The sequence below is a fragment of the Colias eurytheme genome, chromosome 22, assembly GCF_061535395.1.
Source record: "Colias eurytheme isolate Ceu_HAF_F1 chromosome 22, ilColEury1 Martin Lab GWU primary, whole genome shotgun sequence".
NCBI classification, from domain to species: domain Eukaryota; kingdom Metazoa; phylum Arthropoda; class Insecta; order Lepidoptera; family Pieridae; genus Colias; species Colias eurytheme.
This window is the reverse complement of record NC_143001.1, coordinates 6,606,979-6,634,638: the sequence shown is the minus strand read 5'-3', so window position 1 is coordinate 6,634,638 and position 27,660 is coordinate 6,606,979. Positions and strand designations below refer to the sequence as shown.

General features: G+C 32.9%; 1 protein-coding gene across 1 annotated transcript; it reads right to left on the bottom strand.

The window, feature by feature from the left end:
• Positions 1–136: 136 nt before the first annotated feature.
• On the bottom strand, positions 137–24,759 carry LOC149898740 (cell adhesion molecule Dscam2-like). Its single transcript, XM_090114853.1, has 30 exons — positions 24,753–24,759; positions 23,127–23,212; positions 22,672–22,763; positions 22,225–22,376; positions 21,809–21,899; positions 21,054–21,420; positions 20,642–20,777; positions 20,169–20,288; positions 19,595–19,771; positions 19,095–19,239; positions 18,587–18,735; positions 18,045–18,201; positions 17,506–17,642; positions 17,041–17,187; positions 16,748–16,832; positions 16,156–16,238; positions 14,989–15,114; positions 14,323–14,475; positions 13,293–13,425; positions 12,361–12,518; positions 11,679–11,858; positions 10,917–11,114; positions 10,397–10,621; positions 9,510–9,670; positions 6,616–6,733; positions 5,885–6,002; positions 5,331–5,473; positions 4,503–4,613; positions 3,952–4,029; positions 137–381 (listed from the first exon to the last, which is right to left on the bottom strand). The coding sequence occupies exons 1-30, from the start codon at positions 24,757–24,759 to the stop codon at positions 353–355; spliced, it is 4,062 nt and encodes a 1,353-aa protein (XP_089970979.1). The 3' UTR covers positions 137–352.
• Positions 24,760–27,660: the final 2,901 nt, after the last annotated feature.

Genomic DNA, 27,660 nt, shown 5'->3' with positions numbered 1-27,660 from the left:
ATATACATATATAATATAGAGATGGCGCGTAACGGAAAAATGTCATGCGTAACGAAAAAATATTACACTGAATTTTTTTCCAACCCCGATAAAGAAGTTTCACTTCAACATGTTTTGAATAAATCACAAGAAAACTATATAATGGGGCAGTACACGGTTACATAACATTTTCTATTGAATTATTTCGATTAAATTATACTAATATTTACATGTTTATTTCTAGAGAGATCTTTTCAATTCCATTAAAACTAATTAATCTAACAAATAATTTATTAAAAAAGTATTTATTTCACTTTGGCATTCTCTCAGACGTCATTTTGTGGTCCATTTTTATGTTTTTTTCGATTACTGGCTATCTATAATGTGGAGTTCGGCATACTTCTGAAAATAAAAAAAATATTATGATTATTAACACTTTTGAGACTTTTGATTATTCAGTTTTAGATTTAATAAATCTAAGATAAAATTATTAATAATTGCTTTGAGAGTGAACAAAATGAATGAATGAACGAATGAACTATTTATTGTATTTTGTGTACACACTCAAGTTGTACACAAGTGTAATTACAAAATTAATGGTAATTATAAATATTTTGATCTGATTAAAGAATTAACTGGACATTAACTATATTTGTATGATATTTTGATCTGTTAAAATACTCAGAGATTATTTCTGTGCCTCCAGTGAATAAGGGAATAACTCAAAAACAGCACTTTTCAGGAGAGACAAAAAACTGTATATCAATACTAAATCTTTAGTAATTCAAAATTTTAAGCTTGTATGTGTAAGATATGATGTTAGACTATATTTTTACATAGGAACACATATTGTACCAACCCCATAAATATACTTTTTTCGTGTTTTTTTGTAGTTGTGGCCTTATGAACGAGTACTTCATGGAATAACTCAATGTATTCACATAATTTTTTTTTTTACTCTTTGCAATATAACGACTTATGCCCTTATGCACTATGTTCATAATCGCACAACACGACTTATATTATTGCCAGTTTTGGTTTTATAGAAATGATGTGACTTATTATGCTTGAAATTTGTGTACTTTATGACTCAATTGAGGCATTTTAGTGGAAAAACTATGCACGTAGCTTGAAAAACGAATGAAATCAACGGGTTTTTTTTCGTTATTAGATAATAAAAACAAAGCAACATTTAGGTATTTATGCATTTAACCCTAGAAGTCCAATCTACGTAAATTTGACGTATGAACTCTTCTATATTTACCATCGAATCGCTGCAAAATCCAGAACCAACTTATTAGCCGTTGAGACCTAGCAGTACATAGTTGGCTCATCCAGGTAAATTCCGCCATTTGGTTGTAAAGAGGATGTTGTGCGTCATTTTGACGTATAATTGGGCTTTTCGTAACTTTTAAGATTGTTTCAAATTTTTATTTTGTGATTTATTTGAATATTTTTTTTCCAAGTCACGTTTCACATGATATCTATAGTATTATACTATAGATTGTGTATAAAATGGGATCCAGACAACTTTTATACTAGGACGAAAAACCTTCAATTTTAGTAAATGACGATTATTGTCCTCCGCTGGATTTGGACTTCAAGCAAGGGGATTGGGTGGCTGAAGATGTTGTCCGGAGTAAAACCGAATATGTTATGGGGTTTTGTTACCCATGTATAATGAAAGTCGTAGATTGTAAAATAAACGTTTAATCGATCTTTCAATAATACAGTACTATGTTGTTAATGCTATACAATGTTTCACCAGTCACCACAATGAGCCTAGTCTGTACAGGTTAGCAGGAGACAATCATTGAGTATTGGTATTAAATACGTATCAACTGCGTATTGCGTTGTCCTATAGTCCTTTTCAACTAGGATGATTCCTGTGACACTTCATCGTGTTCCGAATTACGTATTTTATGTTTAAAAAGTCAAAATAATTTTAGTGCATAATATTTTTATTTTATGGCGGCATTATTACCAAAAATAAAAAAATGAAACATCGTAAGCTTATAAATAAAAAACAGTATTGTTTAGTTTAATATAATGAAAAATAAAATAAAATAACACAAAAATATAATACCTACGCAATTCGTGTACATGAAATGGATCGTTGAAAAATCATAGAGTTGGAAAATCATATAATCGGCGCCCATCTTGTGATCGTTTGTCAATCGAGTCAATCGTCTGTACGAGTGCGTCAGCCTTGTATACAAGTTGCATTTTTATATTGATACTTTACGTGGTATTCTGTTATTGTTACTAATTGTTATTGTTGACTTTTTGTTACTGTTGTTTGCTAAGTTTCCTTAGTTAATTGTTGGCGAAATGCCGAAAAAACTAATTTTGGTACTTTATTCAAATCGATTTCATTTCCATATAGAATATTATCGATTATCGGAAACAATTGATACGATTTCAGTAACCGACATCTCTACACGTGTCAAAAATCGATGTGTCACAGAAATCATCTTAGGTGGAAAGGACTATAGTGAAAATTAATCGTCGAATCAATTTAAAATTCGATCAAGTGCGTTCCGTTTCGTAAAATATAGATAATAAAAGTGGCAACGCCACAATGTCATGGTGGTATACATTGAGGATACAAGCACTATAAAGAGATAAGAGAAGACCGAAAACCATATTCCTGTATGTTCAGTTAATACAGGAAAAGTTATAGGTGGTCAGTGGCGATTTTTTACGGCATGATATAGAATTTTAACAATGTCTATATCATATAATATCAATATAATGTAGATAAATAAAGAAAATACAATGAGCCGCAAAGATTTTATGCAAAATTAAGCACAGATTTAAAGGTGCCTTGGATGCAAATACGACTTGTGGCACGCACTTTGAAGAGACTCTACGTGACAATAGCCCAATTTTTTCAAAATATGTGGTAACAGAGTATCCATAAAATGTTTACGAAAATGCAGGACCAAAGAAGTATCGATATTGCGGATTTTTTTCCTATAAAAAAGGCAAATTACCAAAGCACAGTGGCTAAAACGCTATATGCGGAGAAAACAATATTCATAATTATTGTCAAGCCTGGTTATAAATACTTTTTTTTATGCGACTATTATAGACTATAATATTATTGTCTTGATTATTGTAGTTAGATAATTTTAAAAAAAAAATTAAAAAGGAGTTTTTTTTTTAAAACTTACCCAATTATTTAAGAAGAAAATATAAGTTTAACATTTTTGTTGGCTTTTTTTAGATGATTCAATTATCGTTCTGTATTTATATAAACAAAGAGTATAATATCATTAAATGCACTTAATGTGTTAACTGTATTTTTAATATCTATTGCAAAAAATAGTTAATTTCCATAGAAATATATTAGTATCCCAAGTTAACTGATAAATACCTTTTTTAAAAAATATAAAGATTTGTTGTTGGAGATTTATTGAAAAAAACGATTTAAAAATAATAAGGAATAGGTATGGTGTGTTGTTTCCGTGCAGTATTCAATTAATAGACCAATAGCAACACGGCATTAATGCCAAACTGTCTCATGTCGTCACTTGAACCAATGACACTAAAAGAGTTGTTCCTTTATGCTCATGTTAGAAAAATGACACAAATGCGTTTATACTAAAATAGTGTTAGGACTGATGGAACAAAATGAATTAAGTCTTTATTCAAAAAGTATAACTACACATATGTCTTTGTGTTCGTGGGTACTTTTGACTCGAGACGAATAGTTCCTTTGCGATTGCCTAAAATGATGGATAAGGTAACTTATACCGTTAATCACACCCTACTTATACCGTTTGGGTCATTCGAAAAAATGGGTTAGGACGCAGCTAGAGATATGACCTTTTGATATGTTGTGTATTTTGACGAGCTGAATCCAATGGTGCAATAAAAACCAAAGGGAATAACTCGTCTTACTCCCTTATTCACTGGAGGCACAGATTTTATGACCAATATTTAAATTTACACCTTTTGGACATTTACTCCTGTGAATGCTTTTGAGAGTATTTTTCGATATTGTGTCGCTGTCCTCAGATTCCGAGCACATTTGGAAACTTGTTTCTGTAAAAGAATATAAATATTAATTACGGTTATTTCTATTTTTCATATTAGTGGCTAATGAAGGAGGATTGTTTTTCATATTAGAGATATAAAGAGCTTTGTATTTTCTTTTTGTTGGATAAGGAAAATAATATTAAAAATGTATGAATTATTTAAATGTTTTAAAAACAAGACAGATACAACTAAGTATGTTAATAAGGAATACTGTATTTGCTGGTGAAAGGAATTTCAATCGGTCCATTAGTATTGTAGTGTTAATTTTAGACACTTTGTTTCTATATTTTTTTGAAAAAGAAACTTATTTAAGCGCGTTGAGAGTAAAATTTCAAGGTCACATCATGGAGTACGGCGACGATTTTGGAATCTTTGAATCTTGTCAAAGAAGTTTCACTTCTGACACGTGTTTTCGGCACACACGCTCTTTTGATATTATGTAGTTACTTTTAAGTTATCTTAAATAATCAATACAATACCAGAATCATATCGATGTTTTCTATGCGCGTTGGGAACATCTTGGTTATCGACGTGACCGAACGTTCGGAAACCAACCGCGAACTGTGCGTATGGACTTATTTCGTATAGCTCTGAAAATAATAATTTGTTATTGTTATTTAATTATAGGTAAGTTAATTGTAAAATCATCGAAGTTGATTTAGCTTTTTTTTATTATATATGTTTATAGTATTAGAATAATGTTTGATTTTACGCGAGTATTATACATTTAGAAATTAAAGACTTTTTAACGGATGTGACCACACTCGCTGTGAATTGTTCGAAACGTCGGGAAAATAATATATGTAGTATGAATAAATCGCGTTTAAAATCCGTTAAAAAGTCTTTAATTTCTTAATATATATGTTTATTTTAATATTTTAATAAGGAATGAGGTACAGCACAAAAATACAGTTCAAGTGGAAAATGCTCTTTTTACACGCATAGCATACTTTGTAACCGACTCCTTTAGTCGATTTTGACCCACTTTGAACATACAGATTTAATTCTAACTTTTTACAAAAAATAAGTTTTATATAAGTTTAGAAGTATACCTTATCAAGGATCGGTGAAAATTTCCTGAGATTGAGCGTGTTTTTTTTATTTATGTAAATAAAAAAATGGAGATTATCAAAATGATAAAGTAAAATCCAAGGAGTAAATGAACATTATTATTAAAAACACTTAAATAATTATTTAAGTAAAAGTTTAAGTTTGTAATTACAAATGATAATAACGATTCTGATTTTGAGTAGTTCTGATTCTGCTTAAGATCATAATATTATAATTATTATAGTTAATATACATACCATGTTTACTATTATTCCTCACAGGTATGGGCGTGCTATAGATCCTGTTTTCCTTCGCGAGGTTATTCTGTGAAGCGCTAGTGTTGCCGCTTTCTGACTTATCTATTGTAATGGAGTCTCTGTATTCCGTGAAGGTGTTTGTTCTGAAATTGTTTTTTTAGTTTATTATTTTGAAAAAAAAAAAATAGTAAGATTAGTAAATAATACGTTAGTAGTAAGTAGACTAAATATATTATATAATTTAGATTCTAGAGGGTTAGTAAGATACATTGTTAAGATGATCATGATCCGGATATACTTCGTGAATTTTGAGGTTAACCCTTGAAGGCCTACTTATAAATACGGACAATTTTTTAAATATTTCTTTGTGTTCTTTTTAGACATTTGAAATTGTACGTCTAAAGGGAATTAAAAGAAAACTTATATATTTTGATATATCTATAGTTGTAGAAATAGAATTGTTAAAACTAACAAGCGTATCCATAAAAAATATTATTCTGATGATGATAATACAAATTATTATGTTTATTAAAATAATAATAAAAATATCATACCTATGTCTCTTCATTAATATATAAACGCAGCAGACGAGACACACGACGAGTAAGATCGAACTTAGCACAATGACGAGCATGTTGAGATCGAACATATCTGATAGTGAGCTTATTTCACCTGGATAAAATAACATGATGATTTTATAACAATATGTATTAGGTTCTGTCTTACTATATTTTATATGGTCATAACTCATATATTATTATCATCGTATCAAAAATATAATTATACCAACTAAGCATTCCAAGTTGCGCGAAAGAACAACAAGCATAAAATGTAATAAAATTTTAATATTAAAATAAAAGTTCTTCAGGATGAACGCTTTGCGTCTTTTTCAGCACAGGCGCTTCGACGACAGTTAACAAAATTTGATGCAACATCGTTCGACTTACTTACCAAGTTTGAATTAAGTTAGTTAGTATTTAATTGTATTTCTGAATTGCATAAAATTTTGGGCTAGTTTCAGCTAGGCTATACCTAACGATGATAAATCCTTTAGAATGTCTACGTGATCGAACGTGATGATAATTAGTTAGATTTTTTTAAAGAAAATCACCATTTATTTAAAAAAAAGTCTATACTATAAGATGCAGTTCCATCAATAGGAAGTATAAATTGTGTTTGATGACATTTATTTCTTCTTTTCAAATATTTAACCTTTTTGCTAATTCATCGATGTACACCTAATAATAAGCCTTAATAAATAAACAAATAAAACTGCAATACATACGTCCATCCTCCCCCTTAGTAGCGTACGTGTAAGTAGCGGCGTGTCCCGCGGCCGACACGCGCAGCTCGTAGCGCGTGCCGGCCGACAGCCCGCCCGCCACCAGCCAGCGCCCGTCCCACTAAATACGTACCATTGAGGTATTATTATAGAGAGGACACCACGAACAAAATCTGTGCGACAAGCGCGGCGGCGCGAGCCAGCTAGTGAGTCATACAATTTGCAAACATTCTGCCTATTATTACTTATAAATTAAAACCAATCAATGTAACAAATAAATATCGTTTATCTTATTAAAAAAATACGAATAAACTTATAAAACCAATCAATGTAAAAAAATGGTTTGAGACTATTGACTCTAACTCGTGTTGGAAAAAGTGCAGTAGCGATGGCCTCTCTAGTACGTAGTACATAGTAACTCAATGGTGCGTACATATAATATTTGTGTGATGAACTGATATTTGCTCTGTGTCTGGGTGTTAATTATCTATATAAGTATTTATTTTAAATTATATATGTATGTTTATCAGACATCTGGTTTCCATAACACAAGCGAAAGCTTAGTATGGAATCAGATCGTGCCGTGTGTGAGAATTGTTCTAAAAAATTTATTTATACACATATATTTAGTAACAAAATAGAGATAAATAGGTATGTATTATGTATTTGGCACTAACACAAAAATAAAGTGAAGAATTAAGCGGGTAAGTAAAATACAAGTTGGAAGATATAAGAATATTTTTACCTAAACAAACATACTTATATTAAACAGTTTGGTAAAATGCAAATTTTACATTATAGTAATGCCCAAATAGTCTCTACGTTAAGCAAAAGTAAATTTAAACATAAAGTTTCCTTAAAACTTCATCACACAGTCTTTTGAAAAGAAATACTAGGTACTCTAAATCCCAAAAAAATACAATACACGACTTTCCGTGTGTATCGTGTAGTAGATGACATAATACAGGGTGTCCCAAAAAGTAGTGATATACTGAAGCTGGGAGGTAGAGGACTTAGAGGGCTATCCGAATCACCCCCATGTGTGTTATGCGATTTTTCGTATTTTCGGAGTTATTACATTTTTTTTCAATTTTTCATCTATCGCCGAGTACGATGAGATTTTTATTTATGGTGACGTGAATTATTGCGCTAGATGCTTGATTTCTTTTGTGTGCTAAGCTGAAAGATAGGCCAATTCAGTATGGTAACATTTACTATCGTTAGATCTTCGAAAGGAATAAAAAAAAGAATTAAATGCCAAGGAAGATAAAATTACCCAGTATGTTCATAACTTCAAGGGCCCATAAAAAAATAAAATCACATAAAAAAGGTTTTCCATTTGGCTTTTAAAAACTTGCTCTATCAATCAGGTAGCTACCCTAAAAATTTCATTTTATTATTCTGAAGGCTTCAATCGAAAAATTGAAATCTAAATGTGGTAAGTGGAAAATTTTTATTAACATGATGATCATTAAAACCAATAAATAGGTGTTAAATTACCAGAATTTTTTTAAAATAGCCCCGCTGTTGCTAAATGCAAGTGCGACATCACCGTAAAAAGTTGTCTTTTTAATGTCTGAATGCTCTTTTATCATTTTAAATGGTTTCTTCTGCAACTATGAATTTCCGGGTTATTTCGTCCAAATTGTGGAAGTCTCTCGTCTTTGTAGTATTCCCACGGAAAAAATTCAATAGGGTTTATGTCCGGAGACCGTGGAGGCCAGGCTAAAGGGCAAAAATACTCTGAAAGATGGATTGGTCGTTGCAGCCTGCGCATGCGCCGGTGATGCCTGCTTTAAAGCCTGGCCTCCACAGTCCCTCGACCTAAACCCCATTGATTTGTTTTAATGGGGATACTAAAAAGACCTCGGCCACTTGAGAGAATGCCACAATTTGGACGAAATAACCCGGAAATTCATAGTTGCAGAAGAAACCATTAAAAATGATAAAAGAGCATTCAGACATTAAAAAGACAACTTTTTACGGTGATGTCGCACTTGCATTCAGCAACAGCGGGGCTATTTTAAAAAAATTCTGGTAATTTAACACCTATTTATTGGTTTTAATGATCATCATGTTAATAAAAATTTTCCACTTACCACATTTAGATTTCAATTTTTCGATTGAAGCCTTCAGAATAATAAAATGAAATTTTTAGGGTAGCTACCTGATCGATAGAGCAAGTTTTTAAAAGCCAAATGGAAAACCTTTTTCATGTGATTTTATTTTTTTATGGGCCCTTGAAGTTATGAACATACTGGGTAATTTTATCTTCCTTGGCATTTAATTCTTTTTTTTTATTCCATTCGAAGATCTAACGATAGTAAATGTTACCATACTGAATTGGCCTATCTTTCAGCTTAGCACACAAAAAAAATCAAGCATCTAGCGCAATAATTCACGTCACCATAAATAAAAATCTCATCGTACTTGGCGATAGATGAAAAATTGAAAAAAATGTAATAACTCCGAAAATACAAAAAATCGCATAACACACATGGGGGTGATTCGGATAGCCCTCTTGGTCCTCTACCTCCCAGCTATCGTTCATCACTACTTTTTGGGACACCCTGTATATTATGATGCTTCCTGTAATGTAATGAGACGTGTGATGTTATGGTAGGTATGTAATATGGTATATTATGTGATATCAGGTGTATGTAGTATATATTATAACGTATGATGTGTATGTAATTTGAGTAATGTATGCAAATTATAGTTATATAATTTATTAGCTGTTCAACTTAAAATAATTTACTTTAATTTTGTCATTGTATAAGTCAACTAATATTAAGAACACTTGAAATGTAAAACATATTTTATTAAGGAAATAAAAGGCTTTTTTATTTATTTATTTTATGCAAATTATACGCGGTGCATATGTATGTATATCTCACCGGCACATCATCAGCAGGCACCCAGCGCGAAGCCCCGAGCGGTCGGTAATGTAACGCGAGGGTCGCGGGTTCACATCCCGCGCGACGCCAACCGGCTGCGCTCACCGCGATGTGGGAACGGTTGCTCCACACGTTAGAGGGGGATGCGGGGGGGATGGGCGCTGGGGGGGTATTTATTTATTTTATTTATTTACAAGAAAAAAAAGACGTGTGTCTTTCGGGGACTGCGGCGGTAAAGCTATTGCATGCTATGCCTTCAAGCCACACCTCCGCGCCCGTCCCCGTGGGGAGCGTGAGGTTTTTTCGTTACGGAATTTCTCGATTCGGTCCCCGCGCTCAAGGCCCGCGATAGAAGCTATGCAATAGCTTAAGAATACACAATAAAAACACACAAACAGACCTATAGTTTCATTTCTCAACTAATTTAGTATTGTAAATGTAACACTTGTATAATCTTAAAGACTTTTCTCAATCTAATTTTATACTGGCTGGCTTCTCAGTTACATAGTAGCGCAAGGTAAGGAACAAATTTCTAAAATTATGAGCTATAAGCAGGAAATAGCATTATGGAATGACATAAGGAAGTCATCTATATATGAATTCATCAATGATTAAAAATTTAATTGGGGCAAATACTTAAGATAACAATTGCTTAACGCATTCTTCTTATTTAGTTCTATTATTCAAGGCAAGTTAAAATATAAAATTGAGAAAAAAAGGATTCTTAATTATGATGGCTATGAATTTCGATTTGGTAATATCCAATGTCTAGATCTAAACATTAATATATTATAGAATGTAGATGACTTATGAACAATAATGATTATTTTCAATTAACTATAATAATAGAATTTATTTATTAATAATATGTTATTAAAAATTATTACCTCCTCCCAAAGTGCTAGTTTCCAAATACGCAGGTTGCGAAGTCCCAATTTTACTAGAAGCGATGATCCGTATGGAATATTTAGTGCCACATTTTAGCCCCGTTAGTAAGTACTTGTTAACACCAGGTCTGGTTGGTACTTCACTTAATAGATCTAAGTTAGAAGTGTCAGGTGACCACGAGTCTTGCCACGGACCGTTCGCTTCTTTCCATGTTAGACTGTATTCTGTGGTGTTAAGAGTTATTTTAGTAGTGTTATTATAAAATATTTGAGTTTTCCCTACAAAAATAACAAATAAAGAACATGATGTACCAGAAGTAATTTTGATTTTTTTTATTACAGCTTGAATTACAGTATTTTGGGAACGCTATTTGTTTGAAGGCTACAAACAAGAAGTGAAAAGATTTAACGTTGTTTCTGTATTTGAATATCATGTAAACAATTAAACCTTGCGTATCTTTGATATTATGGCCAAAAGAAAAACGTCAAATGATACCAAAACGATAGCAACTAAACTTACTTATTTTCTGATTCGTCGTCCTATTCATAGAGTAATACGGTTGTTCCCATTCGATTAAAATGGAGTCCTTGTAAGGTGTAGCTCGTATTATTGGTGGGTCTGGCAACGGTAGTACTGTCACTGTGTATTCTACGGAGTCTGAACCGTAGAGGTTCTTCGCTAAGCAAGTGTAGTTACCGCTAAGCGATTGGTCAATGTCTGAAAATACATAAAGAATACATCAGAAAGCAGGTTTTGAAAGTATTAATTTTAATTATGAAGATTTAATTAAATAAATAGTGGTAAGAAGTGATTAGTTTGAACTATAAGCAAATAGGATTAAAGACAGAGTAGATACAATAAAACAAGATAGACTGGAAATTCAAGGAGAAATTTTACTTTAATTGTAGATACAAACAATACTCTGTGTAATAAAATTCAGTCCAGTCGTATTCGGAATAATTCCATACAATTTGGTGAGTGTAAATCGAAAGGTGATGATATTATGTTATTGTGTCGATTCGTGTGAGTGTGGATGTGTGAAAGTATGAAAGAATATTTTTGCGATTACTACAATTTTTTAACAAGCTATTCCTGCAGAAGCCCATGTGATGTGTAAGGGTACAAGACTACTCACTATTTATGAGCATGTGTGGGTGAAGCGCGGATGATGTTTGATGATGTGTAAATGTAAATGCTTGCGAATGTGGATGTATTTAGGTCAGAAAGCATTTGCAAATGGAAATGTGTAAGTGTGTGTGTGTACTGTGTATAGCTACTTACTATTAATGAGCAGGCTATCATCATGGTTCCGTGTGAACCTGGGATGGTGCGTGATGATGTTGTGGTTGTGGTACCACACGGTGCGCGCGGCGGGCGAGCCCACACACGCGCACCGCAACAGGAGGGAAGAACCGGCACCGGTAGATATTGGTCCACCGAGGGATGATACCCCGGCTACCACTATAAAAGTTATATTTTGCAATTAGAAGGGATAAATACGGATGATATTGAGAAAATAGACTATTGTTTATGAAGATAACAAATTTGTGAAAAGGGTGTCTATTTAAACATAAAGTTCTGAAATTTCCGATTAACAAATTCGATCATAATGCAATGTAAAAATTTTAAGTGTCATATGTTCTTTATTATATCAAATTTAAATTTGTATTTTATCAATAATATTCAACAGGCTGTGCCTAGTGCGGGGTCCGCTGTCATAATCTGTATATACTTTAATAACCTTCTTTTGGCAAATAAATATAATTTTATTTTATTTTTTTTATTTTTTTTAAATCGAATTCTTCTAATAAACGAACCTAATTTATTTTCAAAGTTTTACTACTTATAGAAACTACTGTATTACTTTGTCATTAATTGTATTATTTGTACCTATTTTATTGTTCCATATGTGACTGTTTAATTGAATACGCCTTTCAATCAAATTGTGTAAGTGTATGTATACCTCTATGTGAAGGTGTTTGCGTAAGCCTCTTAGACGGTCGTCCCGCCCCAGCTCTAGTATGCGCAACGACCCATGCCTCGTGCGGTGCGGGCGGGAGGCCGCGGGCTTCGGCCCAAGTACGAGAACCTTCCGCGCGTTGGGAGAGCGTTACACCACCACTGGGGAATGTATTTTGTATATATTGTATGAGGGGTTTCACAGGGGTCTATTGTTGGGCCATAATTTATTTATTTTCTATTTATTTTTAATACTTTATTGCACAAACTAAATTATGACAAAAATAACATAAATACAAAAGAAAGGCATAGTTTGTCCAAGAGGCGGCCTTATTTCTAAGCAGCAATCTCTACCAGGCCTTTAATATTTGTTGTTTGTATATTATAACATTTAGGGAGGTCAAGAGCTTCTGCCCACGTGCGGGAACCTTCCGCGCGTTGGGATAGCGTTACACCACCACTGGGGAATAATTGTGGTGTGAGTTGTATGAGGGGTTGTGCAGGGATGTGTTCTTGGGCCATTGGTATTTGTTATTGTTATTATTTGTTGAGCAGAAATATGTTGTTGTAATGGTTTAAGTGGTTTGGATAAGAAATGCCAAAAGGATAAGGAATGCGATCGCTAGTGATGTCAATTTAGATAAACATCTATAGGCATTCTCTTAGAAACACATACATATAAAATGGATTATAAACTGATGAAGCTTAATGCTACGCATAGTAAAACTGTTTATGGTGGGTCTGCTCGTTTTATTTTTACATCTTAATACGATTAACTTTAGATTTCCATTCATAAAGATTTAGAAGCAGTACAAATTATATCGCTATGTAATTTTGTATACAACATTTATTTCACAAAATGATATTGAAAATTTATATTTCTCCATAAATTATAAAAAAAAAAAACATCGTATTACATAATATATTGAAACTTACCTCAATCCAATAGGTTTTACATACACAGTATAATACAGGATCTCTCCATTGGGCTGATCTGGAGGTTTCCAACTAATTAGAAGTGATGAAGATGATAACACTAATACTTTTATGTCTGCTGGTGGTCCTGGTACTGTGGGAAATAAAATTAACATATTTTGCATGGGTTTTGTATTTAATGGTAAAATAACTAAATAGAACTGAGAAAGAGATATATGTGATCAATAATATTGCTAAATTGCTCAAAACTCATATAAATATTAGTACAATTAATATTTTAAGGAGCTAATGATTGCATGGTTATGTATTTCTTTAAGGGTAGATTTTTCAATGCTTGGTTAAAACTTATCCGTCCAATAAAGTATTACACGATAATATTAAAACTAGATTTCCGCCCGCGGCTTCGCCCGCGTTTTCAAAGGAAAACCCGCATAGTTCCCGTTCCCGTGGGATTTCCGGGATAAAACCTATCCTATGTGTTAATCCAAGGTACCCTCTATATGTGTGCTAAATTTCATTGTAATCGATTCAGTAGTTTTTACGTGAAAGAGTAACAAACATCCATACATCCATACATCCATACAAACTTTCGCCTTTATAATAGTATTAAGATGTCACGTAAACTCTCAAATACGGACAATTAGAATACGTTTTTAAAATGGTAGTTTTATACATTATTCGACGAATATGTTTTATCCAAGGATTGAAAAATCAGCCCTAAAAATAAGTTTCTTTGCATCCTTTTATCAGGTAGACATCATCCTGTTTGTAAAGTGGTGCTCTAATATCAAATTCTTTCCTGTTTGTAAAGTGGTGCTCTAATATCAAATTCTTTCCTGTTTGTAAAGTGGTGCTCTAATATCAAATTCATTGTATTTATATTCCTAATTGTTTTCAACCATTTCTTCAGTATCTTTAATTTTCACTACATACTAGAAAATAGCAGAATATTTCAAAGTACTACGAGATACTCTTTCAACATTTTCATTTTTTATATTTTTAATAGTTTTAAAAATATTGCCATTCTTACCATCTTCTAGTGTAGTACAAACAATAGGATAGGAAAATGGTCCAGGACCATAACTGGAGTAAGCTGCGACTTTGATTGTGTAGTTTGTGTACTTCATCAGATTTTGGAGATATAGTTCTGTGTGAAGGGATGTTTGGTTTTTCCAGGGACTGTCTGAAATTAATTATAATGTTTTAATATAGTTCAATTTTTAAATTCAAATGTTAGTATTGGCACATCTTATTCTTTTATTATTACGTCTTATTTAAAAATTTTCTTTTTAATCACGCGAGAAAACAAAATGGGTGAGTTGGATAATTTTACTTGTACTTTCAGTAGAATCTAAAAATTTAATTATTTTTAGGCTATCATCAAATGCATCAAACTACTAAGCTTACTTCTTCATACCTACCACAAACATTAAATAATAATATGTTAATTTATCCAATTCTAGTAGTATCTTCAAAAAAAAAAGACGGGTTGCACTGGGGGAGTGCCGGCGGAAGTGAAAACTTGATTATTAACGTTGAGCATGTTTGATATTTTGGAATGGTATCCGTCTTACGCTTTTCGATCAGGTCACGTGTCCTGACGCGAGTTTAAGATTTTATACCCATTACAGAAAAAGTGCTCAACGCCGCTAAAGAAGTTTTCACTCCAAAAAAATGATACAGTCTATAGTAATACCTTCAGTAGCAAACATCACAGAGTAGCCGAGTATCTCAGTAGCGCCGAGTATCGGTTGCCAGCCAACTCGTAGTGAAGTAGCTGCTACTGCGGTACATTCTACTGAACTTGGTGCGATTTCTGGGGCTGTGACAATTTTTATATTAATATACTACTAATACCTATTATAAATGCGAAAGTTTGTGAGGATGTGTGTGTACGTTTGTCTTTCACGCAAATACTACTGAACCGATTACAATGAAATTTAGCACACATAAAAGGTAACTTGGATAAACACATAGGATAGGTTTTATCCCGGTCTACCCACGGGAACAGGAACTATGCAGGTTTTTCTTTGAAAACGCGGGCGAAGCCGCGGGCGGAAAGCTAGTTATTTATATGTTTTAATATTTTGTTATTTATTTATCAGATGTATAGAGTATTTTATCAGCTACGATTATTGTAAAATATTCGACTAGTATTAATAGAGGTAATAAGGCAGTCAAAACTATAAATATTGATCAAATTTCAAATAGTCCGGGATACATCGCCCATTTTTGCAAGTGATTACTATCAAGCTAATTTTTCGTGAGTAGCTTTATTTTGATGAGATGCCCAATAATTTCATGTACGAAACTCTCGATTGTGGTAGCTTACAGAGGTAACAAGGATAAAAATTTTTGATTTGACGGTTCTCAAATATTTATTACGCAATTTGTAGGACAATATGTCTGTTGAATTATATAAGTATTAAATAAGTGAAAATAAAAAAATCAGCTGGTTAGTAATCATTTATGAAGACTTCGTTATCGATACACATTGGAAAGGGGGACTCTTTGATCAAACCATAGATTTTGTAGGACAAATATTTTTTCGAATAATTTAGATAATTATCTTGAGATTGAACAAAAAAAAACATTCAGTTAGTAATTAATATTTGAGAACCATCAAATCAAAATATTTTATCCTTGTTTCCTTTGGTAGCTACCACAATCGAGAGTTTTGTACATGAAATTATTGGGCATCTCATCAAAATAAAGCTACTCACGAAAAATTAGCTTGATAGTAATCACTTTCAAAAATGGGCGATGTATCCCGGACTAAAATTCTAACATTAATATACGAAGACGGTTTTAAAAATATCAAATAACATATATTTTTTCCTATATTATGTCAAATTTTAGGTACCTCCAGCTCTAGTTTCCTGTGACACAGGCGCAGAAAACGGCCCCGAACCAGCGCTGTTAAAAGCAGCTACTGATACTGCATATCTGAAAATTTTATTAATATAGTATGAGTTACACATCAATACTAAAATAACTCTGTCTATTATTGAAGTGAAACTTCTTTATCGGGGTGGACAAATATTTAGTGTAACATTTTTGCGTTACGCCGTACGCGTGACATTTTTGCGTTACGCCGTACGCGTGACATTTTTGCGTTACGCCATACCCGTGACATTTTTGCGTTACGCCATACTCGTGACATTTTTAAGGTCATAAAGAAGTATCACTTCTTACGTGTGTACTCTAGTACACGCATACATTTTTTTTGTCTGTCTGTCCATCTCTTCTTCTAGTTTTGAATTGAAATTTCTTTGACAGTAAAATTTCAAGGTCGCGTCATAGCAATACCATCACGTCATGAGGCGACGATTTCAGTATCTTTGAATCTTGTCAAATAAGTTTCACTTCTGACACGTGTGCTCGTCACACGCTCTATTTATTATAAATTTTGATTTTCTATTTATTAATTATCAGTTTTTATCTGAGTTTAATACCTGGTATTTTTTAACAGCCCACTCAAAGTTGTTCCTTGCTTTCCAGTTTGCGGCGACACCTTTACCATTCTTGCTTTCGATTCGTCTGAAATGTCATAAAAAATATATTAATTATTTGTTCAAAATAATATCCAAAGAATAATGTTTACAAGATAATTGACCAGCATCACAATTTTTGAATGTGTTCAATTTAGCCTTTCATATAAAATTATACATATATCAACTTATGGCTGTAAAGAAAAAAACAAACAAAATTACTATCGCAAAAATCTAATCTAAAATGAAATCCTCACCCAATCCAGGAATCTGTGGTACAGCTTTAACATGATACCCGGCTATATGTCCGTGTGTTTGTGTGTCTGTCTGTGCCCACGTCACGAACAGCTCGCCCGGCGTGTCCGTTTGAGAGACTAGCACTTGAGTGGGGGGAGAGGATGGCGCTGCAAGTTTTAAATATTTATTACAAAAGATAAAATAAATATACTGTATTGCTTTAATAATGGGCATTTGCTATATTAGATTTATTTGTCAAAATTGAATAAAAGAGCATCGAAAAGGTTTAGTAAAGTGACGTGTAAGTGTGAGTCCATATTTATATGTGCAATGTTGCGTGCTACCTACAATATGCGGTGTTGCGGTCTGTATGTAAATATGTACTATGTTTAGTGTGTGTGTATAGATTTGTTTAATCAACGTATGTGTGTGCACTGTGCAGTATTTAACTTATGTAGGTATGAATGTGTGTGTATGTATATTACCTTCTTCCAACGTAGTAAAGTGCAGTGGGTCAGTATGCGGGCTGGCCGCTACTGCGTTGAGCGCAGAGATTCGTACTACGTATGGTGTAGAGGGAAGCAGATCGACTAGATCGAACGCTTGGCGATGGTTCTCTTTGCTGAAATTTAATTTACTTTGTGCATTATTTTTAGTTTTATTCGTTAGCACGCAGACTATAGAAGCCGAACGAAAATGTGATGAAAAAGCAACAGGTAGATATTAAAGACGATATTATTATTATTATCTGTGACGCGTGTGAGGAAGAGAAAAATAAATAATTTTAAAATTTTCTTGGTATTTTTTTTAAATAAACTGATTTAATTGTATTAGAAGAAATGTTGCTGAAAATGAATGGATTAAAGTAATTTGAATAATATTTCAATATTCATAAGACTGTGTTATAGGTCCAATAACTGTTAAGATTAGGTGGAGGTTCCCCCAAGGAAGTGTCCTTGGTCCATTGTTATTCCTACACAAGATTGCACTGCGAGTCAGCACTGTCTCCACACTGAGCACTCACCAAGTGACATTGATGCCAGTCGCAGCATCCCATCTCACCGGCCCGCGGTTGGTTGTGTACTGCAGCGAGCACAGCGCGGTGCTGGCTCGCCAGGACAGTGTCGCGCTGCGAGTCAGCACTGTCTCCAATCTGAGTTCAGTAGGTGGGGAGGGGGGTTCTGAAAATTAATAAAAAATGTATGCGTGTACTAGAGTACACACGTAAGAAGTGAAACTTCTTTATGACCTTAAAAATGTCACGAGTATGGCGTAACGCAAAAATGTCACGCGTAACGAAAAAATATTACACTAAATTTTTTTCCAGCCCCGATAAAGAAGTTTCTCTTCAATTATTATATTGTGTTTATAATAGATGTTATAATTGTAGAAATAGAAGCTGAAATGCAGTTTTTAAAGGTACAGAAAAATTTCACATTTTTATCACGTGACAAATCCTTTTATGAGTGTTATTGACAAATTTCAGAACTCAAAAATGACGGTACATAATTTATACACAAAATTGTAGCTACCTAGATTTCACAAATTAACTCCTTTTTAACTCACCTAACACATCAATATACAGGTTATAAGTAGCAGAACCATAAGGATTGCTAGCTGTACATTGGTACGCGCCCGAGTCGCGTGGCTCAGCATAGTTTATGTTGACCGTACTTGTTAGACCATAGGTGGTTTTCGTTTCTGATATTTTGAACCTGTAAGTAAAGATTTGTTCTTTGGTTGAGAATAAGGGGCTGCTATAGGAAAAATACAGCAATCATGTCAAAAAGACTTAAAAAGTATTTGACCTTAAATTATGAAAGGTCAGAAAGAAGCCTTAAAACATACGAATACAGAAAATCATGTTGTAGAACTAGAAACATGAACATATTTCCATGATGTACTAGTGACTAAACATAACGATGATAACGATGACGACTTAACATTATGAAGATGGTGTTTTTGAATGACGATAAAAAGTGAGTGTGTTTGTTAGCGAAATAATTATTACTGACTAACTGCGAGTATTTGTTAGTGGCAAAAGTGACTGGCTTTGAGTGTGTAACTAACTCACCTATGTCCATGCAAGTCCAGTCCCCTCCCGTCGTGCGTCCACACAACTCTAACGGGCGGGTCGCCTCGCGCGTTACACTCTAGTGTTAGAGGGAGCCCCGCGCGTGACGTCATGTTGGGGGAGGATGAGACAAAGTGGACTGGTTCTGGGGGTTATTCTTGTTTTTATAATAGATTTTTTTTTGGAAAAATATAGTATCCTAAATAAATAAAATAAGCGTCTGAAAAATCTGTTTAAATTTATTATACAATCAAATGCAAAAGCTAACTATGATTATGAATTATGCAGATGAGCTCCATAATAATTATTCTAGTGAGTTTAATTTCTTGTTGGGATGAATTTTTTCCAGATTTAAATAATTAAAAGTTGAAAATGTTTTAACATGAAATATGATTATGAGATCTCAGTTTTCCATATCGTCTAGTATCAAAAATTCATACAGTTGTCAACTATGAGACGTAATCTAAAAAAAATGATAATATAAAAATCTAAATACCAACTATTTACAGTGATCCAGATAGTCTTGCTCAACGGAGATCCGACGCCATTTTCAATATTACAAGAATATAGTCCTTCATCAGAAAGCGACACTTCATCTATAACAAGAGTCCCATTTGCTAGACTTAGTATCCCACCACCAGCCAATTCTAGTACTGGTTGCCAGGTTCCTAAAATTGCTGGAATAAAAATGTTTAGTTGTCTGTAGAAAAATATTATTTCTGCAATACAGTTTTCCTTCTAATGTTGTAAAATATTCATGTAATATAACAAAATGAATTGCTTAAAATTTGATCGTCCAAAATGTTATATAATATATTTTAAACTTTAGACTTCAAAAATAGGAAGAGGCTGTCAATTTTACTGTATTTTTTGGTATAAGTTACCTCAGAACATTCGACTGGACTATTTTGATGATATTTTTTTATTTGAAAGTTGGAACCTTCCGATTGGTAACATTAAAATTTTCTCAAATATGAAGACGGTATTTTTTTGTGACATAATGGCCAAGTTCTGACTAAGTCCCAGTGATGTCTTACACATTTTTAATCCACAATATAATGAATACAAACATACCATCCTTCTTCATCCAATGCACTTGTGGAGCGGGGTAGCCGGTCGCACTACACGATACGTAACCAGACCGACCGAGCACTACGGATGAGTTTGTGGGTTCTGTATGCCATTTTGGTGCCACTAATAAAGAGAAAATAATAAGTGAGGCACGAACAGTGTAAAAAAAAAATTGTGACGTTGATGTGAAATATATTTTTCCTTGTTGATTATTCATACAAAAAAAATTTAAACGTATTGTATCATTTAATGTTGTAGATATCGCAGCGTTGATTTTCATCATAAAGTTAAGTCTACTAGTCTTAAGTCTATAATCACAGCACTGATATTTACCACTAAGGTTAAGACTAACAACTGTATACATACTTCAAAATTCAGCGCTGATATTCAGCATCAACTCCCACTAAAATCACAGTGCTGATATTCAGCATCAACTCCCACTAAAATCACAGTGATATTCAGCACCAAATACTAACCTTTAATATACAATTCAGTGGACTTATTAACAGTAGCGACGTGATTGGTAGCAACGCAAGTGTAGGTCCCACAATGTTCTAATGCAACAGTTTTGATTACTAGAGCACTGAATAATTCTGAACTACGTTCTACGACCTGAAAAAGTAAAAGAATAAAGGTTTTTGTTTTATTTATATTAAGAATAAAGGTATTCTCGATTCTTTATTATTTAAAAATGCTATTAAAATAGAAATGATAGCTGTGTAAAGAACAAACAAGTAGTCAAATGGGCTTAGTTACTCATTTTGGCTTAAGAATTCATTAAAAATGTTTGTTATATATAAACTATCTCAAGCAGTGAAGAAGTACGAATCGTTACAGTGAACTTATAACTGTAAAAAATGTCAAAATTACTTCAGAAGGAAATATTACCTTCAAATTACTAGGTATCCGTTTTCCATCTTTTAACCATTCAAAATGTATCGGCAAATCTCCAGTTCTAACATTACAATATATATTAGCAACTTGTCCCTCTTGTAAATTATTTCCTAGTAACAGATCATCTAAAATTGGCGCTTCTATAACTTTAACTTCAAAATCACGTCTGGCCATTTCACCGGAAGGACTGGTTACTATGCATGTGTATTTCGCGCCATTTTGTTGTTTCGTCACTTCCGGTATAGATAGCGTTCCGTGTATGTTGGTAGCGCTGCGTTTTTGTATGTTCATCCGTTTGTAACGATTTGGGAATAGCGTGTTTGATGTTATTTTTTTTCCGGTGAACTCCCAGTCTATTTTGCTGTAATAAAAGATTGTCTTATTATATACTTTAATTTTATTTTATTATGTACATACTTATAGATGTAAACATAATATTATGTAGGCTTATTAATCATTTGATAATCTTATAAATTTATTGATAAATTAATTAAATTTCAGTTTTTTTTCTTCTTTTTTTAACGTTATTATTGCTAATTGGCTACCTTAAGTTATAATTTGTCCTTTGCCTGAAGGTTGCCTGGCAGAGATGGCTTTGAGCCATAAGGCCGCCGTTTGTACATTTTAAATTGTTTTGTTTTATGTACTTTCATTGTAATATGTTGTACAATAAAGAGTAAATAAATAAAAATAAATAAATAATTGGTAGCAAACAAACAGTCTCCCTTTTACTTTCAACAATAATTTACCTGATTGGATATCCATAGTACGGGCATCTTAGATTAAGTGGTTCTCCACTTTGCACTTTTATTGGTGGCAATGCTCTTATATAAGGAGGTCCTGGAATATATACAGATACAGACTCAGAAACAGACACAGATACAGGTACAGGTACAGGTAGAGGTGCAGATGCAGATAAGTATAAAGACACAGGTATAGATATAAAAACAGATACAGGTACACACACAGATACAGAAACACCACCATAGACATCAAGTCTGTTCTCATGGACAGCTATAATATATAGCCCTTTGTGACCGGTACAAGTATAAAGTCTATCATCCTTTACTCTCACACACATTTAGATACATACACGAATAAAAATACAGGTACAGATACAGGTACACATATAGGTACAGATAAAAATACAGATATAGATACTCACCATAAACATCAAGCCTGTTTTCATGGACAGCTACATTATCCCCCTCGTGAGCTGTACAGGAATAAAGTCCGCCATCTTCTACTCTCACTCTAGTTATATTTAATTGAGCTAGCACAGACCCGTCTAGTCTCATTATTTGACCTAATGCGTATCTATAAGAAATATAGTTTTTTGATAATAGGTAGATAAAAAATATATATTTTTTTTTACAGTACAATAGGGGAGCGCTTGGCCAAGATCTCGCCTGATGGTAAGCTGAGATGTGGCCTAAGATGGAGCGCGCTGCCCTAGAAGAAAGATATATAAACTAAAGATTAAGTAATAATTTAATATTTCATATCTAAAACAAATTTCTATTTCTCTTCTTTGAAAAAGATGGTAAGTGCCGATCAATGCTGAAAATCGATAGAGATTCTATAATCTACTCGAGATTTTATCATATCTTACCTTGTATCAGTGCTACTAGATATGGCAACTCCATCTCTATGCCAAGTGAATTGTGGTGGTCTGTCTCCTATAGCTGTGCATTGCATGCTAACCTGAAAAAGATAATATTTTTGGTAATGTGGAAGTTAATATAAGTGTAATAATGTAAGATCGCCAAGAATAAAAGACAATAACGCTATTAACGCGAGTCATTTTTTAAATATTTGGTCTTCATTTTGATAAAATGGGAAAAGAAACAGACAGGATGTAGTTTCATGACGGCAAATAGAGTATGTATGCCCATTCATAAAATTTCATATTGTTTTTTTCATTGCTTGCATAAATAAATAAATTACTATCTGCCACAATCATTTATAGTAAATATATATAATTTTTTTATGTAAACTTAAATACTATGTGTAATTTATTAAAAAGTTAACTTATTTATGTAGATATAAGAAGAAAATATAACTTACATCACCACCGGGTGTGAGTGTCCTCTCCGTAAAATGTTGTGTAATAATCACTCTGTTATCTGTGAAGCGTCTTTTTCTTTTTGTATCTGCAAAGGAAATTTATGTTTGTTAATTTATTTAGATATGGCTCAGTGGTTAAAGCTTCATACTTCAATCATAAATCTTTGTTCTGATAAGGGATGAAAATTTTTTTTTTTTTTTTTATTAATGTGCACATTATACCCACTACTCCAATCGATAAAAGAAAACATAATTAGGAAACGAATGTGATCATGGACTAAACTCTCATACATGTGTTTTACAGTCTAAATAAATAATTACTCGTATAAGCTGGAGATGTTGATTATTTATTTTATTATAAATTCCTGTGCCAAATGAAGAACAATTTGTATTTAGCTTTGCTTACATTCTTTCACCAAGACTTCCTTCGTAGTATAAGTAAACTACATTATTTCCTAGTTATATGATATGAGCTACATTTTTTACAATTTCATTCCACTTTATCCCGGGTAGTGCCAAGTCCACCCCGGCTACTTAAACAGTTTTAAAAATGTTTGATATTTATATCGAAATAATGTTGACTGGTTTATTGTATTTTCGTAGAATTTCATATCAAACTTATGAGGGTAGAATGTGATTTGGAAAAGCTGTTAGAGTTAAAATGAAATGGCCAGCGGCTCTCATTATCGACCCTCGTTACATCGGACATGCTAGTAGGATAGGGTAGCTATGGTTTAGTAGAAAATGGGATATTTTATTTATGGTCCAGTTTTGTTTTAGTTTGCTGCTAGCTTTGGACGAGTTAAAAAAACACAAAGAGCTTATGTTTAAACAATATAAAAAAGTATGTGAAGATTGTGTATTCAGGTTTTAATAATTAATAAGAAAACTCCAAATAGTAGCTTATATTATCCGCAATGAAATATAAATAAAATAAAAATTGTGAATTCTAGATATGATACATTGAATATTCCACGTAATTTATTGTTATACTAATTGCATTTGCTGTATAATTACTTTTAGTATTAATTACAATAATTTAAATATTTAAAAAACAAGAACTGTATCATTCAGGAAATTTAATAACATTTCTTCAACAACATTTTTCATAGATTAAGGCAACGTGACCAAACTTTTATGAACTTTAATTATTTTACTTTTGTCCAGCTATTTCTAAAACTACATACACCCTACACAAAACGAATATAATTACGTCGGGACGGATTGCAATTTGCGAATCAAATTGGTTGCTACTGCGGGTGCCGATAAAGAATTTCCCAAGTTTAAGCTTTGATACTGTTGAGTTTTTAATTAAACGCCCTTTTTCTAGAGGAATGGAGAGGTCGTAGCTAATTTGAAAATTGCAAAGAATAGTGAGCACGTGCATCTCTTTCCACAGTTGGCGACATACTGTTCACCTACTGGCAAATCTATATTAATATTATACATATTAAGCCGAGTTTGTTTGTTTGCTTGATTGCGCTTTCAAGAACTACGGGTTATATACGATTTAAAAAAATATTTCACTGTTACATAGTATATTTATCGAGGAAGGATATAGGATAAGAGCGAAGCAATGCGGTTAGAACGGCGGGGCATAACTAGTCGATAGTAAAATTATAATACCCTTCATTTTTTAAATTTTAACAAAACTGCATCCAAAAAGTTTGAACCATAAACACAAGGCAAACATATTTTAAAATAGGTAATAATTGTTTTACCCTTCGTTAGGTGAATAATAGATTAAAGGTAGTTTTCATAGATAACATTTTTTATAATATGATAAAAAATTAAAAAAAGCTCTGTTTGAAATACCTTTTACATTTTTAATTATACTGCTCACGCTTTTTTCTAGAATGCAATTTCCATCGTCGATATTTTATAGCTGATCATTCTTAAATAAAAGTTATTAACATTTTTAAAGATAATATTTTTAAGTTCTATGAATTTTTGAATGCCAAAATGTCTAGATCACACAAAAAATTCAATAATAATATTTAGATAAAGTAGAGCCGAGCTGAGTCGGGGCGCAAAGCTAGTTTCATCTGAAAACATCTCTTTTCTTCCCTTCCATCTCGTTGAATGAGACGGAAAGATTAATTCCATTAAACAGCCTGTCATTACGAATATTTTTTATTGAGTTTGATTTTAATTTTATTAGAAGCTCTCTTTCAATACATAAAAGGAAGCATACCTATCTATCTGTATGTTTATCAATTCTATATTAATATGCAGTATGTAACTATTATAAATTGAGTTTATGTTTACTTTTATTTTTTATTTTTTGTGATCTTTCAATGAATAAAAGAAAGTATCTATCTGTATGTTTATAAATTATATATTAATATGCATAGGTATGACGTCACTAATCTATTTGATAGAATATTCAGTCCAGACCAGTGAACATGCACTTGGAAGACCTCATTAATTCCTGAATTAAAATCAACTGGGTGCATCGTAAGCAATCAGAGTCCAATTTAGCTGGTCAAATAAATGGTAATTCGCTTAGTTGTAAAGGGACTTCGTATAGTTAAGTATGGGGTAATGGCAAAAGATTGAAATGTGACGCTGAAAAGAATAGGTTGGTTCTCTGCAGGGCAAGGATATAGTTAAAATACTTAAAAATACAGTAATAAATTCATGAAATTATTGTATTGTCACGAATCCTTGAAAATTGTACAAAGTTTGGATTAAATAAGTGCGTTCAAAGTGAGTCAAAATAAAGTTTAAAACTAATAAAGCATTATAAAATTGCTTGAAGACTGATGAGAGACTAGTATAACATACCTATATTATGATAAAGGACCGCCTCTTTGGTACAGTGGTTGACGCATGAGCATAGAACCGAGGGGTCCTGGGTTCGATTCCCGGTGGAGACGAAGAAAAATAAATGTCTCGGTCTGGCAGGACACAGAAGGCTGATCACCTACTTGTGTAAAGAAAATCGATCAGTGAAACAGATGTATGGATAATGCATCTGCCCCTTACCCCACTAGGGGACACGGGACTTCACTTTATATGATAAAGTTAGAATAATGCGACTTTTTATGATAGTTAAAAACTGGTATAAATTATTATCACTACATAGTATAAAACAAAGTCGCTTTCCCTTTCCCTATGTCCCTATGTCCCTTTGTATGCTTAAATCTTTAAAACTACGCAACGGATTTTGATGCAGTTTTTTTAATAGATAGAGTGATTCAAGAGGAAGGTTTTGGTATATAATTTATTAGGTTTTAGACAAAACGGGCGAAGCCGCGGGCGGTAAGCTAGTATATTATAAATCGGTGAATACATAGCATTAGGGCTGCCTAAGAAAACTATACGAAGGAAAGGTAAACCGATTCGATCTTCGCTTAAAACTTATTTTGTCAAGTATGACACCATTAATGTAAAATTCACTTGGCCACTAGGATTTACTTATCAAATACTATTTAATCAGGAACATTAGGCATTGCAGTCGCATTAGAGTTAATTACTAAAGTTAGTTAGTCGAAATTAGATGCAACGATCGGATCTGTTTGGTTGCGGTCACGTAGACGTCTCTGGTTTTGCTCGATTAATGAACTGATACATCTATTACCATAAATGTAGTACTATAGAATTTCCTATCCTACTAATATTATAAATGCGAAAGTTTGTGAAGATGGATGTGTATATGTATGTTTGTTACTCTTTCACGCAAATACTACTGAACCGATAAGGAAATTTAGCACACATATAGAGGGTAACTTGAATTAACACATAGGATAGGTTTTATCCCGGAAATCACACGGGAACGGGAACTATGCGGGTTTTTCTTTGAAAATGCGGGCGAAGCCGCGGGCGGAAATCTAGTATGTAGTATGTACCTAAAACTTCTATAGTATATAATATGTCTTATTTATTACTACATATACATAATATAAAAGAAAGTCACTGTCGCTGTCGGTCCGTCCATATGTGATTTAAAACTACAGCGGACTTTGAAGAGTTTTTTTTAATAACTAGAGTGGTTCTTGACAAAGGATTTAGTATATAATTTGTTTTTGTATATTATTATACCTAATCGTCGCACGATTGTGACGTGAAAGAGAGACAAACAAACAATTTCACTTATCATATTACCACAGTATTACCATCCTACAGTATGGCGACGAATGTACTTGTGCAGAGAAACGGAGGGGAACTGGCGGGGGGTCGGGCGACGCGGGCCGCTTAATGCAATCACGCTGAGTTTGCATTAACTATCGCGAAAGGACGACGCAGTCGTATTTTTTGTGTAATAATTTTATTATACATAGGTACTTACATATTCTATTATGACGCGCAAAAACTGTTCCGTTTACGGATGTAAATCTACATTGAAATCCCAGAAGGAAACAATATTTCAGAAAGATTGTATTAATTGTATCTGTTGAATTAAAATCAAAGCTATGTATATGTTGTCCTCATTATTTTCTAATCAGATTGTACATCCCAATGCGAATGCATTACTTAGTTAAATGGTATAATATACAATTAAGAACATCCAAAAATAAAGTGTCCAAATAAA

Excerpts from the sequence above, each read along its gene's own strand:
- LOC149898740 (XM_090114853.1), bottom strand. Across the intron at positions 21,900-22,224 it reads AAACAGGCTTGATGTTTATG|GACCTCCTTATATAAGAGCA; the intron begins GTGAGTATCTAT and ends TATATATTCCAG. Across the intron at positions 9,671-10,396 it reads AACTAGCACTTTGGGAGGAG|CGCCCATCCCCCCCGCATCC; the intron begins GTAATAATTTTT and ends ATACCCCCCCAG.